Here is a 14,240-nt window from a genome sequence, read left to right as displayed (position 1 = left end):
ATATATCATTTTAGATTTTCTGTGCTCTTATTATGGAAGACACGTATTAGATTATCAATATTATTTATGCATATACCTTTTCATTTGTTTTCTTCTTATATCTTTAAACCTATAAAACTTTAAAACAAATTCTAAACAAATACTATTTTTACTCCGCCGTTGCTACTAGATACACGTGAAATACACGTGATGTTGTACTACCAAATATTCCTGTGATACTTTGGAAATAGATACAGTACCGAGAATCGGCTGAAATGAATCGGTTCTGTGATGATAAACACCATTCCGTTACACGTGGCATCATTTCTTGCGACAATAAACAGCCTACAGTATCTTGCAATGGATGGAACTTTTGAAACCAACAATATAAGTTGAGCACTTATTACTTGTGCACTTATGGAAGACATCACTTTGGAAGACCGTCCTGATTATCAATTAATATTAGTGCATACCTTTTCGTTTATATCATACATTTGTTCTGTATATCTCTAAACGTATAAAACTTTATACGAAGATGATACAAATTATCATTACGCCCCCGTTGCTATAAAATAAATAATAAAAATAAATCGGCGAATAATGAAGCAACATGAATCAATAAATTCCCTTCTGATATGTGCGGTATCACGTCTAACGACAGTAAACAGCCTAGCGTATCGTGTATGCAACCTTTGCCCTACATGAGCTGTACATTCTGACACCAATACAATATAACAATACAAGCTTATTGTAAATGAAAACAGTGAATCAACATGATGCATCAATTTATAAAAAGTTTGAAAATTTATTTTTACGTTGCTGTTTCTTTACCCGCCTGAGCCTTAGGGTAAGTATCCAGTATGACACCGCAGGTATTGCGTATAGTACTGTACACACATGAAGCGTAGTACTGTATGAGTCAGTAGTAGAGTAGACAGTACCTGCAAAAGTTAAACAATATATTTTTTTATGTTTAAATAATTCATCATTGCTATTACCGTAACAAAGATACCATTGGATGGTAATGGTTAAAAAATCACTTTCGTGATACACTGGCAAATTATTGAAGCACGATTAACAACTAACCTATTATCTTAAAGCTCTGTCTACACTATCAGACTAGTTTGACAAAGTGTGATGTGCCCAAATATGGTAGTGATATGGTTACCTGGTAGTGATATGACATTATCATGTCCATATACTGTATATAAGAACATCACATTTTTTGGCACGTAACAGTTGATAGTGTAGACAGGATGATTATTGTGCATATAAATCGAGGCAATTCACCTATAGAATACAGTAGTATTATAATATCCTAAAAGTCTTTACCTAATAACGGTTGACTAAGTAGAGTTCCAGTTCCAATGAAAAAATACGACAGCGACATCGCGATTGCAGATTTTTTCTTCCCAAATACTTCTGTACAAATGGGAAGTGTTAGCATGAGTAAGAATGCCCTTGGACAACTAAAACCTGTGTACAAAATGATATCAAAATAATATTAAATATTAACACAATGAAAATATGGTAAAACTAACTAAACTCTCTTTATACAGTAATTACCCGGGTTGATTTGGGCAACAGCAACTGAATAGAAAGAAAAGCCTCGCGATAGTCATGCATTACAACATTATTAACTGTTTTCCCCCAATCAATAGCTGCAGAGGGAGCTTTCGATTTACGAAGACGGACCAACCTAGGTCAGTTGAGGTCAGTCTTCACCTGGACCTAGAAACCATCAAACCCGTACACAAGTTCCAATATCTCTGCATGCGCACAATAACATGAATGATTACTGATTTCCAGATGATTTCTAACACATTAGCATAGTAAAAACTAAACAAAGTGAACATGTAATCACTCGTAGTCGTGAATTGAGCTTCATTGTTAGGGATTAGACTCGATTTTCTTTCCAGGTTTTTAAATACACCCCACTTAATATGTATGAACATATTTGAACCCACCTACTGCCAACATAACAATGACATCATTTGATATGCTGAGTCGTGACAGTAAAATAGACAAGACAGCACAAATGCAACTCATAATAGCAACCATGTTACATGTTGACAACGGTAGACATCTTGCAACTAATACATACGTTGATCGTGTTGCTAGGTCGATGACTCCCATCAGACTTAGAGTCCGAACGATCACGTGCGAAGCAATTCCTCTCTCACTCATAAAGCTGCTCTGAATATAAATAATACAATAGAACCCTATTAAAGGGACACATTTGATACCCACCAAGTGTCCCTTTAATGGACTGGCCACATAGTGTTAAAACATAATTGTCTCTTGTTTATTTCACAGGAATAGGGGTGGTTTACAATTAAATTGATAAAAAATGAAACGTCTAGCTAAATTAATTTGAAACAAGAATTGTTTGGAATGCAATAAGTTTGGTAGATAGACAAATTACCAATTTTATAACTACAAATTAAACAACTTACCAGGCTAACAAGACTAAATGGAATTGCTATGTAAAACAGCATAAACATGGGAAAGCATAACCAAAAATTTACAGTTTTAATCATATCTAAGAATAGTTTTAAACTGTTGAATTTTGTGTTTTTCTTAATTGCAGTAGTTTTATCAATATGGCTAGATGTGGATCCATTTTCAAAATCCTTGCGTCCGCCCATCAAATTAGATGTTTCCCGTTTGTCTACTGTTGGTGATGATGGCAACGGTTCATCTTCGCGTACGAAAGTACATTCACTTTCATCACGACTTATTTCAGTTGGTTTAACATCCGAAATTAAATTGACATTATTCGAATTATCGCCTTGTTTTACATCTCTTTCAATAACGGTTTCAGCTTCTTTAACAACCAGGTAACTATCTGAAACTGTCTTGGTCTCATCATTGTCCTGCCTAGGTACCACCATTGTTATGGATAACAGAAGACCAATGCAGAGTGCGCAACCACCGTATATTAGAAACGTATTCTTCAAACCAAATTCAATAAACATTTTCTCTAACAGTAAAGATGATACTAAAATACCTGTGTAATGAAATAACAATGATGTGTGTTAATATTGATCAATAAGAGGGAAGCCTGTTCTGCTAATCTCCAAACAATGCGTTTTGAAAATATAGCGTTCATTAAAAAAAAATATGACAATTTATTTAAAATAGTAAAATGACGGACAGGTGAGCAGGTTTCTGGCAGTGAATTTTTTTATTTTTTTTAATTTTTAGATTATCCATCGCTTGTGATTGGTCCTTGCGTTGCGTCGTAGTGGGAAGACCCAAGCTTTAATGCTTATTATATAACACCTAAATAAATTCCTGTCATTTGATTAGGCGAGTATGGGTCATATGGCGTGCAATAGTACGCACTATTGAACAGTCGGTAAATAGTATTTTTTCGTGTACGAAAAAAAAAATCTTTTCGCGTTTAGAAAATATTTGTTTATACTATTGCTTTTGAAATACAACAGCGTCACCTATTTTTTACTTCAATGTAGGCTAGGCCTAGCTAGTATGCATACCTTTTATTCAATCTGATTCAAATGACAGGAATCTATTTAGATGTTATATAAAGCAGATAATGAATGTTTTATATTCGTGTAATAGTACAAAATAATGGCATTTTGGTAAATGATAAAATGTTATATTTCAACTCGGCTTCGCCTCATTGAAATATAACCTTATACCATTTGTACCATTACACTCATAAACATTCATTATTTGTACAACATTAGATTACTGGTCGATTTTTATGTTAGTGGGTGATAAGGATAAGTGGGGTAACTTGGTGGCTAAGTTAACAGCTGTATTGCATTTTAATTATGTATAGTATTACCTGCTCCCACACCAGTACTCACAGCAACACAAGCCTGATTATAACGTTTTCCTGAGTAATAATAAATAAGTATATGCAATGATGGGATGTGAAAAAAGTTAGCTCCTAAACCAAAAAGTACGCCAAAGGAAAAAATCAAGATATAAATACTAGCCACCAAAGCCGATATTACAAGACTAGCACAACATAAGATGACTCCGGTTATTACGACCGTGCGGTGATTGGTGAGTGTAAAGAAAACAGTTGACAGAGGTGTTGCCAGGCTAAATATTCCATATGAAACGTACCCTGGAATACCTGGAAGAAAGAAAAATCGTCATGCGTTAATAAATCTATAGGAATTGTTGAGTAATGCATAATGCTCACTGATGATATTATGATAAGCAGCTTTAAAAGACCGTAGGCCTATTGTTACATATCTCTTACACAAATTACTCAACTTATTTGACAAAAAGACCAAATAAAAAGATTTCGCTTGACTGGATTTGGCCGTGTATATGAAATATAAGGTAATTATAAAACAGACGCTATATAGTTACGGTATTAGATGAATATATGCATATAGCATAAATAAATGTACAAATAATACTAATTAAAGCACACACACACACTCACACACAAATACAAATAAAAGATGTCACTGGATGACAATAGAACTGATGAATAGTACAACCAAGTACATAGTACAATACATTAAAGTACGAATGAATTTAATTTGTTTTATATTTACGTAGGCCTACTGCCTTCTAACTGTGAATTCCGAATTTGTTTCACGTCAACTTCCGTTCGTCAAACGGAAGGCGCCTGATCATTAAACGCCTTCTGTTTGAATTTAAACATCAACGTCTTTATTGAGTAGCCTTACAAGGGATTGGATGGGTGGTATTAGACCTCTAACAGATATTGGCACGATCGACTCTCCATGAGTCCCTCTTTTTCGATAAAACGAGAAACCCCGACTACAAATTAATTCACAAACAGCACTATGAGAACGTATTATTCAGGTAGTGCTCTGTTTTTTCTCAGTAAGGTCTTAACACCAGCTGTTGGGCTCACATACAATACAGCTATCTAGGTCCGAATTCAACTATATCATAGGTATGATGTTACTTCCATAAACCACAAAACAATTCTTTTCAGCATACTGATGTTAAATATACAAATCAGATTACTTACCTGTTTCAATCTCTGTAGAATTAAAATGATTTTGCAGCCCGAGATACATAACATTATAATTTAATATGAAACCAAAAAATATGACATGAAAGAGAAACCCTGATATTACGACAAGGATCCCTGCTCGCGAGTTGTTCATTTTGAATATAAGGTACAGCTGGAGCAACTTTTAAACTGATGATATTATAGACGAAGCTTCAATACTATGACAAGAGTTCGGGCAACAGTTTAACTGAACCTGTAAACAGTTATATTATATTATAATTATCGATCCAGCAGCTTTCACGCCTCAGTGGGCTTCTGGGTTAACGACTTGCGCAGTAGCTCATTGTGATTACCAAAACTTCACAGAAGAGTTCAACCATTGACATATTATAAATTATAATTATAGATCCATGGTTCAACGGCGCAGTACACTCAAAAGCCATTAACATTTTATAAACAACAATAGTTCGTTCGTGCTATGTGGATTGGGAGCAAAACGCATTGTAAAGAAAGAATTTGTAAAGAAAAAGATTTCTATTGGCCAGATGATGGACACTTTAATCTTCTTGGCATCATGTATTGTGTTGACTACACTCAAATGCCAGAACTAATTATTATATTAAATGTATGACATCTTTACAAAAATCACTAGCCCAGCCCAATGGTCAAAAAGATATCTCACGCCTCTTGGAAGGCTTACTATTGTAAAATCTCTAATTATTCCAAAAATAAATCACATAATTTTAACCATACCAAACCACAATAAAAAATGTTGTTGCAAAGCTCAATACATTACTTTTAAAATTTATTTGGAAATCTAGTGAGAAAATAAGTAGAAAACAAATTTGTAAAGATCACAGTCAAGGCGGTTTTAATATGGTTCAAATAGAAGATTTTTTTCAGTCCTTAAAGTTAATATGGATCCGGAGATACATGTCTTCCACGGGTAAATGGAAATCTCTTTCTAATTTTTTTGTTTCTCTTATGAGTGGTATAAAATCGGAAAAAAGTGTTTTTTTTAACTTCTGAAAGGAATGCCTTTTGGAACAGCCTGGAATAATCTGAATCAAAGTAATTACCCAGAAACAAATATAGATATCCCAAGAATATTTTTGTGGGGAAATAACGAAATAAAAGTTGCCAATAGGCCAGTGTTTAAAAAAAATTGGTATGAAAGGAGAATAGTTTATATCAACGATGTATTACGTTCAGAAAAAAATTCTTTTATGTCATGGGAACATTTAAAAAAACATTATAATATTCAATGTAATTTTTTACAGTACCAAGGTATAATTAATTCAATAAAACATAGTTACAATATAAGTAATTTGTTGACTAAACTGCAAACACCAATTATTCCTTTTCACTTAGATATTTTCATTAAAAATCCAACAGGGTTGAAAATAGATTAGATTAAAATTAAATGCCATGGTGGTTTATGTGAAATTAAAGCTGACAAATTAATTTTGTACAAACTAGTCACATATGTTGTGTATCTAAATGCACTCTCTAAAAGTGAATAATGTGTACTGTGTACGTTGTCGTTGGGGGCAGCAGTACTGATGATTTGTCAACATGGCGTTTGGTTTTTATTCCCTTTTAGAAGCTGGGCTTTTAATAATCAATGCAATTGCTGTTTTGCATGAAGAGCGCTTTTTAAGTAAAGGTTAGTTTATTGTTGTTGTTGTTGTTTTAGTTGATAGCAAGTTTTGAATCAGTAACTGTAGTTTAGTAATGTTATTTTAGAACTACCTAGGCCCAGATGATCAATTCCTGTTCTTTTCTTAATATGCTTGGTAAGGAACGGACCTTGCTAAACCTTCTTCTAATAAGATCAGCCTAGCTAGGATAGGTCTAACCTTTTTCTACACCGATCCTATCATGTGAAAAAATAATTGATTTCAGATTTGATTGAGTATTTAGTAACACAATTGTGTTTTTATTTAAAAAAATAAAAAAAGATTTTAATTCAACTTTATTTTACCACATGGACCTGCTGAAAGGCCAGGTCAAAATTAATGTTGTGCTGAGGCAATACATCAACAAATAATCCTGAAATACCTATTTCCTGTTTTAGTTGGATGGGGAAGTGACCAAAGTACTGGTGGTTTTGGCGAGGAGCCAGGAATGAAAACACAACTTATAAATCTTATAAAATCAATACGAACAGTTATGCGAGGTAAGATTAATTCAAAATAGTTTTATCCTGAAGTGGGACCTTATTGTACAAGGGGCGGCACCTGTGTTTAGTCCTAAAGCCTGAACCTGTGTGTAGCCCTAGAGCCGCAACCTGTGTGTAGCCCTAGAGCCGCAACCTATTTGTAGCCGTAGAGCCGCAACCTGTGTGTAACCCTAGAGCCGCAACCTGTGTGTAGCCCTAGAGCCGCAACCTGTGTGTAGCCCTTTGAGCCGCAACCTGTGTGTAGCCCTATAGCCGCAACCTATTTGTAGCCCTAGAGCCGCAACCTGTGTGTAGCCCTAGAGCCGCAACCTGTGTGTAGCCCTAGAGCCGCAACCTGTGTGTAGCCCTTTGAACCGCAACCTGTGTGTAGCCCTATAGCCGCAACTTATTTGTAGCCCTAGAGCCGCAACCTGTGTGTAGCCCTAGAGCCACAACCTGTGTGTAGCCTAGAGCCGCAACCTGTGTGTAGCCCTTTGAGCCGCAACCTGTGTGCAGCCCTAGAGCCGCAACCTGTGTGTAGCCCTTTGAGCCGCAACCTGTGTGTAGCCCTTTGAGCCGCAACCTGTGTGTAGCCCTTTGAGCCGCAACCTGTGTGTAGCCCTTTGAGCCGCAACCTGTGTGTAGCCCTAGAGCCGCAACCTGTGTGTAGCCCTAGAGCCGCAACCTGTGTGTAGCCCTTTGAGCCGCAACCTGTGTGTAGCCCTAGAGCCACAACCTGTGTGTAGCCCTAAAGCCGCAACCTGTGTGTAGCCCTTTGAGCCGCAACCTGTGTGTAGCCCTAGAGCCGCAACCTGTGTGTAGCCCTTTGAGCCGCAACCTGTGTGTAGCCCTAGAGCCGCAACCTGTGTGTAGCCCTAGAGCCGCAACCTGTGTGTAGCCCTAGAGCCGCACAATACACACTTTTGAAATTATAGACATAGATATTTATTCATCAAAAATGTGAAGACATTTTGGAAAATTGATATATTAAATATATTAAATATATTAAATATATTAAATAGATATTAAAATACATTTAATAATATACAAAAAGTACTTTTTGATATCTATGTTGACAGACTATTAATATTATTGTTATCGTTCCCCTGTTTAAAAAATCCTAGCTGGTGTATCTTAATGAGATTATGGAAGTAGTGTAGATATCACGGTTTGTCCCTGAATGCTCAGTGCTAAAACGAAAGAAATAGAATAAACTAATAAACAAATTAATAGAATTTTCTTTGTTTATCTTCACAGTTCCTTTAATTTTTATAAATGCTGTAACAATAGTTTTGAAACTGGTATTTGGATAACAAATAAAGAAACATTCATAGTTGAAATTGTAAGAAGATTGTCCATGGCAGAGAGTATATGATTTCTTTAAGTATTGAATATAGTGACACACAATTCTTCAATTTCCAGAAAACAGTGTATTGACTAAAACATTGAGCAAGAATAGCATTTACAACAGAGTTTTTCTACATGGTATTTCTTGCATAGCAGACGCACACGTGTGATTTAAAGAACACCACCATTCTGGAATGTGGCAAATCAAAACAATTAAAGATGTATTGTCCCTCTAACAATTTTTTGTTGAATATGCCATTTTGATGTCACTTAATAGTTATCCACTTTGAACAAAAACTGGATGAATGAAAAATTTATTTACATGAAAAATATAATGTAAAGCTAAAAATAGTCAAATTTGCTGCCAGCAAATGGGTTTTTTTATAGGTGAAAATTTTTTTTTTCCTATGGAAGTGATTAAATGTATTAAAACCACAAAATAACCTTATTCAAATTCTGATTAAATATATCTTCATTTTTCATGTTTTTGGGAGACAATACATTTTTAACACTCTACTTTATAAATTTAAAACCATTCACATTAAACACAGTACTCCAGAACTGTCACTTTCCATAGTATTTTTAACTTCATAAAAATAAGCTTTTCTCTCTTTTTGTTGTACAGCAATGTTATTATAAACCAGTGAATGGTGCTCGGTTAATATAATAAACTATTTAAAAAATACATAATTATTATACATTATAGGCTATTTATGTTGATTTGTTATATATAGAACACTTTGCATCCTTAAGATGTAATCATGGAGATGGCTCCATGCTGTAATTATAACATCTTTGTATATTAAAGATGTATTGTCCCCCTGAAAAATAATTAAAAACTTTTTTTTTTAATATGCCACTTTAATGTCACATAATAGTTATTTACTTCGACAAAAAATTGGATCCAAAAAAAATGTATATACCTAAAAAAACTGGAATTTAAAGCAAAAAATTTTCAAATTGGCTGCCAGCCAATGGATTTTTGGTTTAATTTAACCATTTATTATGTTATTTTATAAATGAAAACATTATTTTTGGTTTTTTTTCTTCAGAAGTGATTAACTTTATTAAAACTACAAAATAACCTATTCAAAGTCTGATTTAATTAATCTTCATTTTTCAAGTTTTTGGGGGACAATACATCTTTAATATATAACTTTCAATTTGTCTATAATAGTAAAGAACCACTATTTTATTGTACTGTATTGGTGACGTTACATTTGTTTATAATATAATTCAGTAATTTGATATAAAAAAGAAGTACAGATAATAATTATCATTGATATTATTTAAGTGGTTTATTTACGGAGTGTGTGAAAATGCATTTCTGTCACACCGCCTATCGAAAATACTAATCTAATATTTACTATACCATAGCATACCACTTATTAACACACCATTTATTACTAATTCAAGAAAAGAACCAAAATATTTCGATCTGTTAAATCGAACAATTATTACATTAAATATGTATCCGGTCAACTCCCCACTTACGAAAACTACCTATCTACAAGAATTAATCACTATTAATCTTGATGTGACAAAAACATGACGTCATGTGCCAATCGCTTCTATATTTGGGCACATCACACTTTTTTGTCAGACTTGTTTGATTGTGTAGACAGCTCAGTGCTTAAAGATTTCGAACTACAATTCTTAGAACTACTATCCAAATACTGTCCTTATTTGGCAAAACGGAAGACGGCACCGTTTTGTTAATTGAATCATTGAAATGCGGCGTTTTCTGTTCGTCACGAAACAAGTTTGAACTTTTTACTTCAATAAAATAAATTACTCCTGTACTGTATGATATCCCCGTTTCTTTTCTTTTTAAACGTCTTTTGAACTTATCTTGAAATTTTAACTGCGGCGCGCACAATATGCCTATTTACATTTTAGGCTAACGGACTACTGTTTGACAACACAGAAATAAATTGAAGGTATTTGGATAATGCTTTTTCTAAAGATAAGCGTATTATGTTGATCTTGAATAGTATAGCTGAATATAATCATCGCAAGTGAATAGTAGAAAAACCAAATATATTGGCTAAATAGTAATCAAAATTAATAATTTTCATCGGAGACATTATTGTTGATCTTACTAAACCGTTATTACAAATATATAATATGTCAATTTTTGGTAATATATGCTTCTTGGAAATATTTAATATTCTTTTTTTCTATTATGCTGCGTCTAGGCCCTAAAACAGGGTAAAAAATTGAAGGCTAAATGGTCTTTCACACCTGTTCCGGTACGGCGCCAGAAAATCCAATGGAACGTCAATGTTTCGTGTTCATGCGGCTGCGCACATCGATTGGCGCATAGCCGCGTGGAGTGTTGTGAAAGCGAAACATTCATGTTCGATCCGCCGGACCGGAACCGTGCCGGAACAGGTGTGAAATACCCTTAGAGCAGGTGAAAACAAGGCTTAATGCCTTAACTGTGAACGATTCTAATTGTGAACGATTCTAAATGAGAGCCATAGCAGGAATCATGATTTCATGAAAGAATTTTGGCACAACGTTTTTAAAGACTGCGTAGTATGATGATAACCTTTTTGAACAAATAGTGAAACTGAAAACATAAGTGACTTCTCAGAATCAATTTTTTTTCTCAATTGATTTTTTAGTATTATTTTCTATGACATTTGGAAAATATTTATTTTGCTGAAGTAATATACACGTAGCCTATAGGCCTACTCCAGTAGAGGATTTAAAAGAGAAAGAGAGAAAGCTTCGTCATAGGCCTCCACCTTTCCGTCCTATGTTGTTTTTATATACAGTAGTACCTTTGGGACACCCCTATTCAGAGGAAAACCATATTAAAACTGGAACCCATTAATGTATTTTATTTTATGCATATATCCGCCCCCTTCACCCCGATATACTAAAGTATATACATATAAGTGTACGATGAGTAATAGTATAGTCTCACTGTATGTTCTTACATCATTTTGTATAACTTAATGTCAAATTCAAGCACACGGAACTTTTGAATAAAAATAATATAAATTGCATCTCAGATGTTATGATTAGGTCTTATATTATGTAATTATTTTCTCAATATCAGTATATTGCATAATTCACGGGAGCTTAATAATATTCAAATAATATCTCATTCACTTTGACTCGGACACTTTTGTTTGACTTTCATAAAGGCTTTTATACCTTCTGTTTACACAAGCAATCACTTCCCTGTATCGTGTTTGCTTTTAAATTTCAAAAACATTTATTATAATCCCACTCGATAGCAATAATAGCAGGAACTAAGTTCTGTGTTAATCCACTAAGTTTACATTATTTACTGTTTTAGTCCGGTGGTATAATGCCCATTAAACGGACAATTCCGGGAGGCTGGAGCCAGCCAAGCCAATCTGCTACTGAATCTGTACAACGAATGGTCAACCAGGTAGGAAAATGTTTTTATTGGCAAACTTTTCTACAATATTTGCCGGTATCGCGTACGTAGAATATCCGTAAATAAGGATTGTTCGTTAATTTGTAATTCAGATATAGATACTTTACAGGTGATGAACATCTTTGATCTGAACTTAATATTAATAAATCATTAGCTACTGTAGCCCTGATTAATAAATAGTGGCGTTTTTTATTTACCTTTCCTTATTTTATTTATATCTCCAGTGACATAGGCCTACATGTGTTATTTATTGATGATCATCTTTGATCTGAACTTACTATTAATACATCATTAGCTAGCCCTGATTAATAAATAATGGCGTTTTTTATTTACCTTTCTGTATTTTTTTATTTATATCTCCAGTGAGATACATGTTATTTGTTGTTGATTATCTTTGATCTGAACTTATATTAGTTAAAAGTATTTTTTCAACCAGTTGTTATTTAATACAATTATAGTAGCCTTAGCGAAGGAATTGTATTTTACGAAAGGTTGGCCCTTCTTTCTGACGGTTTTACTTACTTTATTTATTGTTGGTATCCCTAAAACCTAAGAGAAGCGAGCCAGGTAAGATACTAGCTCTAGCTTAGGAAAATCTATCAAAATAATCCTTAAGTAATTTGTAGAATAAATGATTTAGTATTCTGTATTCTTTTATAAACATTTTAGGTAAAGGATGAATTTGAAAAATTAGCAAACACGAAATATTCGACTTTCAATGCAACTAAATTTTGGGACCAAATCACTCGTACTCAACCAGGAACAACGAACTATTGTGTTAAGGTATGTCTAATAATAACTAATACTATGTAGTACTCACTATTCACAACATTGTACGTTTTCGTAATATTTATCTTAACTGAAAAGCTTTTGAAACAGAACCAGTTATTATTTCTTTCAAATAATATTGGTTTTCCTTCAAATTACACGTATACAATGAATGACAAAATAGACTTTATGATGAATTTTTTTCATTAAAATCCATCAATCACGCATTGGTTAATGTATTGTTTAATTCCCTAGGTTGATATTGGAGAAGCGCAGTACATTTATGTTGTACTGTTCTCGAATAGAATTTGTGAGATCCACCTGAGGGGTTTGCTGCGAGAGTGGGCATGGGAGGATAAGGATAGCATACATGAATAGCTTTTATTACCAACTATCAAATATAGTTTGTACCGTATTGTATTATGATATTATAGCATTTATTTATTATAGGCCTAAATAGTTTGGCTGATTCTTGAACAAATACAGTATATGTAGGATTTTAATTCAGATCACCAAAACAAAGAAATTAGTAACTGAATATAGTACAAGGCAAGTTGAATAATTGACAAATACAATATTATTATGATTAAAGTTTAGTACAGTCACGTCAATCTTATCATTAATCCCTAAGTAACACACCACATTCAGTTTATTCATAAAATGTATATATATATATATATTATGAACAATGTTGATGTTTCAATAAGCCCAACATCTTTTTAATGCTAAAGTCAGACATTTATTTTAAACCTATGGCGTTTAATTGTTACAAAATATGACTTGTCTATATGGCAAGTAAAAGCATTCACGATCAGCTTTTGATGTAAATGTAATAAAGTACAGTGTCCTCAAATGAATAATAAAGAAACTATGTCATGTTTAAAATATTTTCCGGTAGTCACTGAAACGTATGAAAGGGGTAGTTTTCATGTGGAAACAATTATAAAGAGGCGCTATGGTAATTAATTGCTATAAATATAACGTTTGAACCCATTTCCACAATTTCATGTCTGTAAATAGACAATACTTATTAAACAATTGCTAAAATTAATACTCGTCAGAACATTTCTATTTGATAGTTGACACAGCTGACACGTGACTAAATTCGAAACAATTGACGGAATCAGCGTTTATTTCCAATCCTTAATATTCAGTGTGCTAAATTAATATAACGATTTATTATTAATGAAGTTACTTCAATTTGACATTTATCTAAATTAATTGAATTGAAAGTATAGTAATTACGATCGTTTTGTTTATTGATAAGATATACCGGGTACTCGGTAAAATTACCTTAATAATTAGGCTGAGTCCATAGAGAGCACCAAACTTTATAGGATTAGATTTGAGCCTAGGAATAGTCAATGGGTATGACCTTACTATGGCAACATGACTACTCAGAAATTACAGTAGGCCTACTAAGTCAATGATAGGCAACATCTGTCAAATAAAACAGAAGATTAGATTCGAACCTATGAATAGTCAGTGGGTATGACCTTACTATGGCAACATGACTACTCAGAAATTACAGTAGGCCTACTAAGTCAGTGATAGGCAATACATCTGTCAAATAAACTGAAGATTAGATTCGA

At 33.5% G+C, this 14,240-nt stretch overlaps 3 protein-coding genes across 4 annotated transcripts; 2 read left to right on the top strand and 1 right to left on the bottom strand.

Moving 5' to 3' along the window:
- Positions 1-5,203, bottom strand: LOC140062731 (monocarboxylate transporter 9-like). 2 transcript variants are annotated; one of them, XM_072109053.1, is made up of 6 exons: positions 4,970-5,203; positions 3,794-4,090; positions 2,436-2,989; positions 1,947-2,175; positions 1,312-1,455; positions 1-920 (listed from the first exon to the last, which is right to left on the bottom strand). In XM_072109053.1, the coding sequence occupies exons 1-6, from the start codon at positions 5,106-5,108 to the stop codon at positions 766-768; spliced, it is 1,518 nt and encodes a 505-aa protein (XP_071965154.1). In that variant the 5' UTR covers positions 5,109-5,203; the 3' UTR covers positions 1-765. The 2 variants fall into 2 exon arrangements, with proteins under 2 accessions (XP_071965154.1, XP_071965156.1); XM_072109055.1 differs by lacking the exon at positions 1-920 and having other exon boundaries at positions 1,405-1,455; positions 2,084-2,175.
- Positions 5,204-6,516: 1,313 nt separating this feature from the next.
- On the top strand, positions 6,517-11,514 carry LOC140063220 (immediate early response 3-interacting protein 1-like). Its single transcript, XM_072109712.1, has 3 exons — positions 6,517-6,620; positions 7,032-7,133; positions 8,373-11,514. Exons 1-3 carry the CDS (start codon positions 6,530-6,532, stop codon positions 8,426-8,428), a joined length of 249 nt encoding a protein of 82 aa, XP_071965813.1. The 5' UTR covers positions 6,517-6,529; the 3' UTR covers positions 8,429-11,514.
- Positions 11,515-11,693: 179 nt separating this feature from the next.
- On the top strand, positions 11,694-13,533 carry LOC140063219 (cystatin-A-like). The gene is made up of 3 exons (XM_072109711.1): positions 11,694-11,871; positions 12,550-12,663; positions 12,904-13,533. The coding sequence occupies exons 1-3, from the start codon at positions 11,788-11,790 to the stop codon at positions 13,024-13,026; spliced, it is 321 nt and encodes a 106-aa protein (XP_071965812.1). The 5' UTR covers positions 11,694-11,787; the 3' UTR covers positions 13,027-13,533.
- The last annotated feature ends 707 nt before the right edge of the window (positions 13,534-14,240 follow it).

This window comes from Antedon mediterranea, chromosome 11 (assembly GCF_964355755.1).
Source record: "Antedon mediterranea chromosome 11, ecAntMedi1.1, whole genome shotgun sequence".
Lineage (NCBI taxonomy): Eukaryota > Metazoa > Echinodermata > Crinoidea > Comatulida > Antedonidae > Antedon > Antedon mediterranea.
This window is presented reverse-complemented; position numbering and strand designations above follow the sequence as displayed.

Bases quoted from the DNA above. Each gene is read 5' to 3' on its own strand.
- LOC140062731 (XM_072109053.1), bottom strand. From the start codon at position 5,108: ATGAACAACTCGCGAGCAGGGATCCTTGTCGTAATATCAGGGTTTCTC. The intron at 2,176-2,435 runs GTAAGTTGTTTA...ATTTATATTCAG, and splicing joins CATTTAGTCTTGTTAGCCTG to AGCAGCTTTATGAGTGAGAG. The intron at 921-1,311 runs GTAAAGACTTTT...TAACTTTTGCAG, and splicing joins ACTTAGTCAACCGTTATTAG to GTACTGTCTACTCTACTACT.
- LOC140063220 (XM_072109712.1), top strand. From the start codon at position 6,530: ATGGCGTTTGGTTTTTATTCCCTTTTAGAAGCTGGGCTTTTAATAATC. The intron at 6,621-7,031 runs GTTAGTTTATTG...TTCCTGTTTTAG, and splicing joins AGAGCGCTTTTTAAGTAAAG to TTGGATGGGGAAGTGACCAA. The intron at 7,134-8,372 runs GTAAGATTAATT...TTATCTTCACAG, and splicing joins AATACGAACAGTTATGCGAG to TTCCTTTAATTTTTATAAAT.
- LOC140063219 (XM_072109711.1), top strand. From the start codon at position 11,788: ATGCCCATTAAACGGACAATTCCGGGAGGCTGGAGCCAGCCAAGCCAA. The intron at 11,872-12,549 runs GTAGGAAAATGT...TAAACATTTTAG, and splicing joins TACAACGAATGGTCAACCAG to GTAAAGGATGAATTTGAAAA. The intron at 12,664-12,903 runs GTATGTCTAATA...TTAATTCCCTAG, and splicing joins CAACGAACTATTGTGTTAAG to GTTGATATTGGAGAAGCGCA.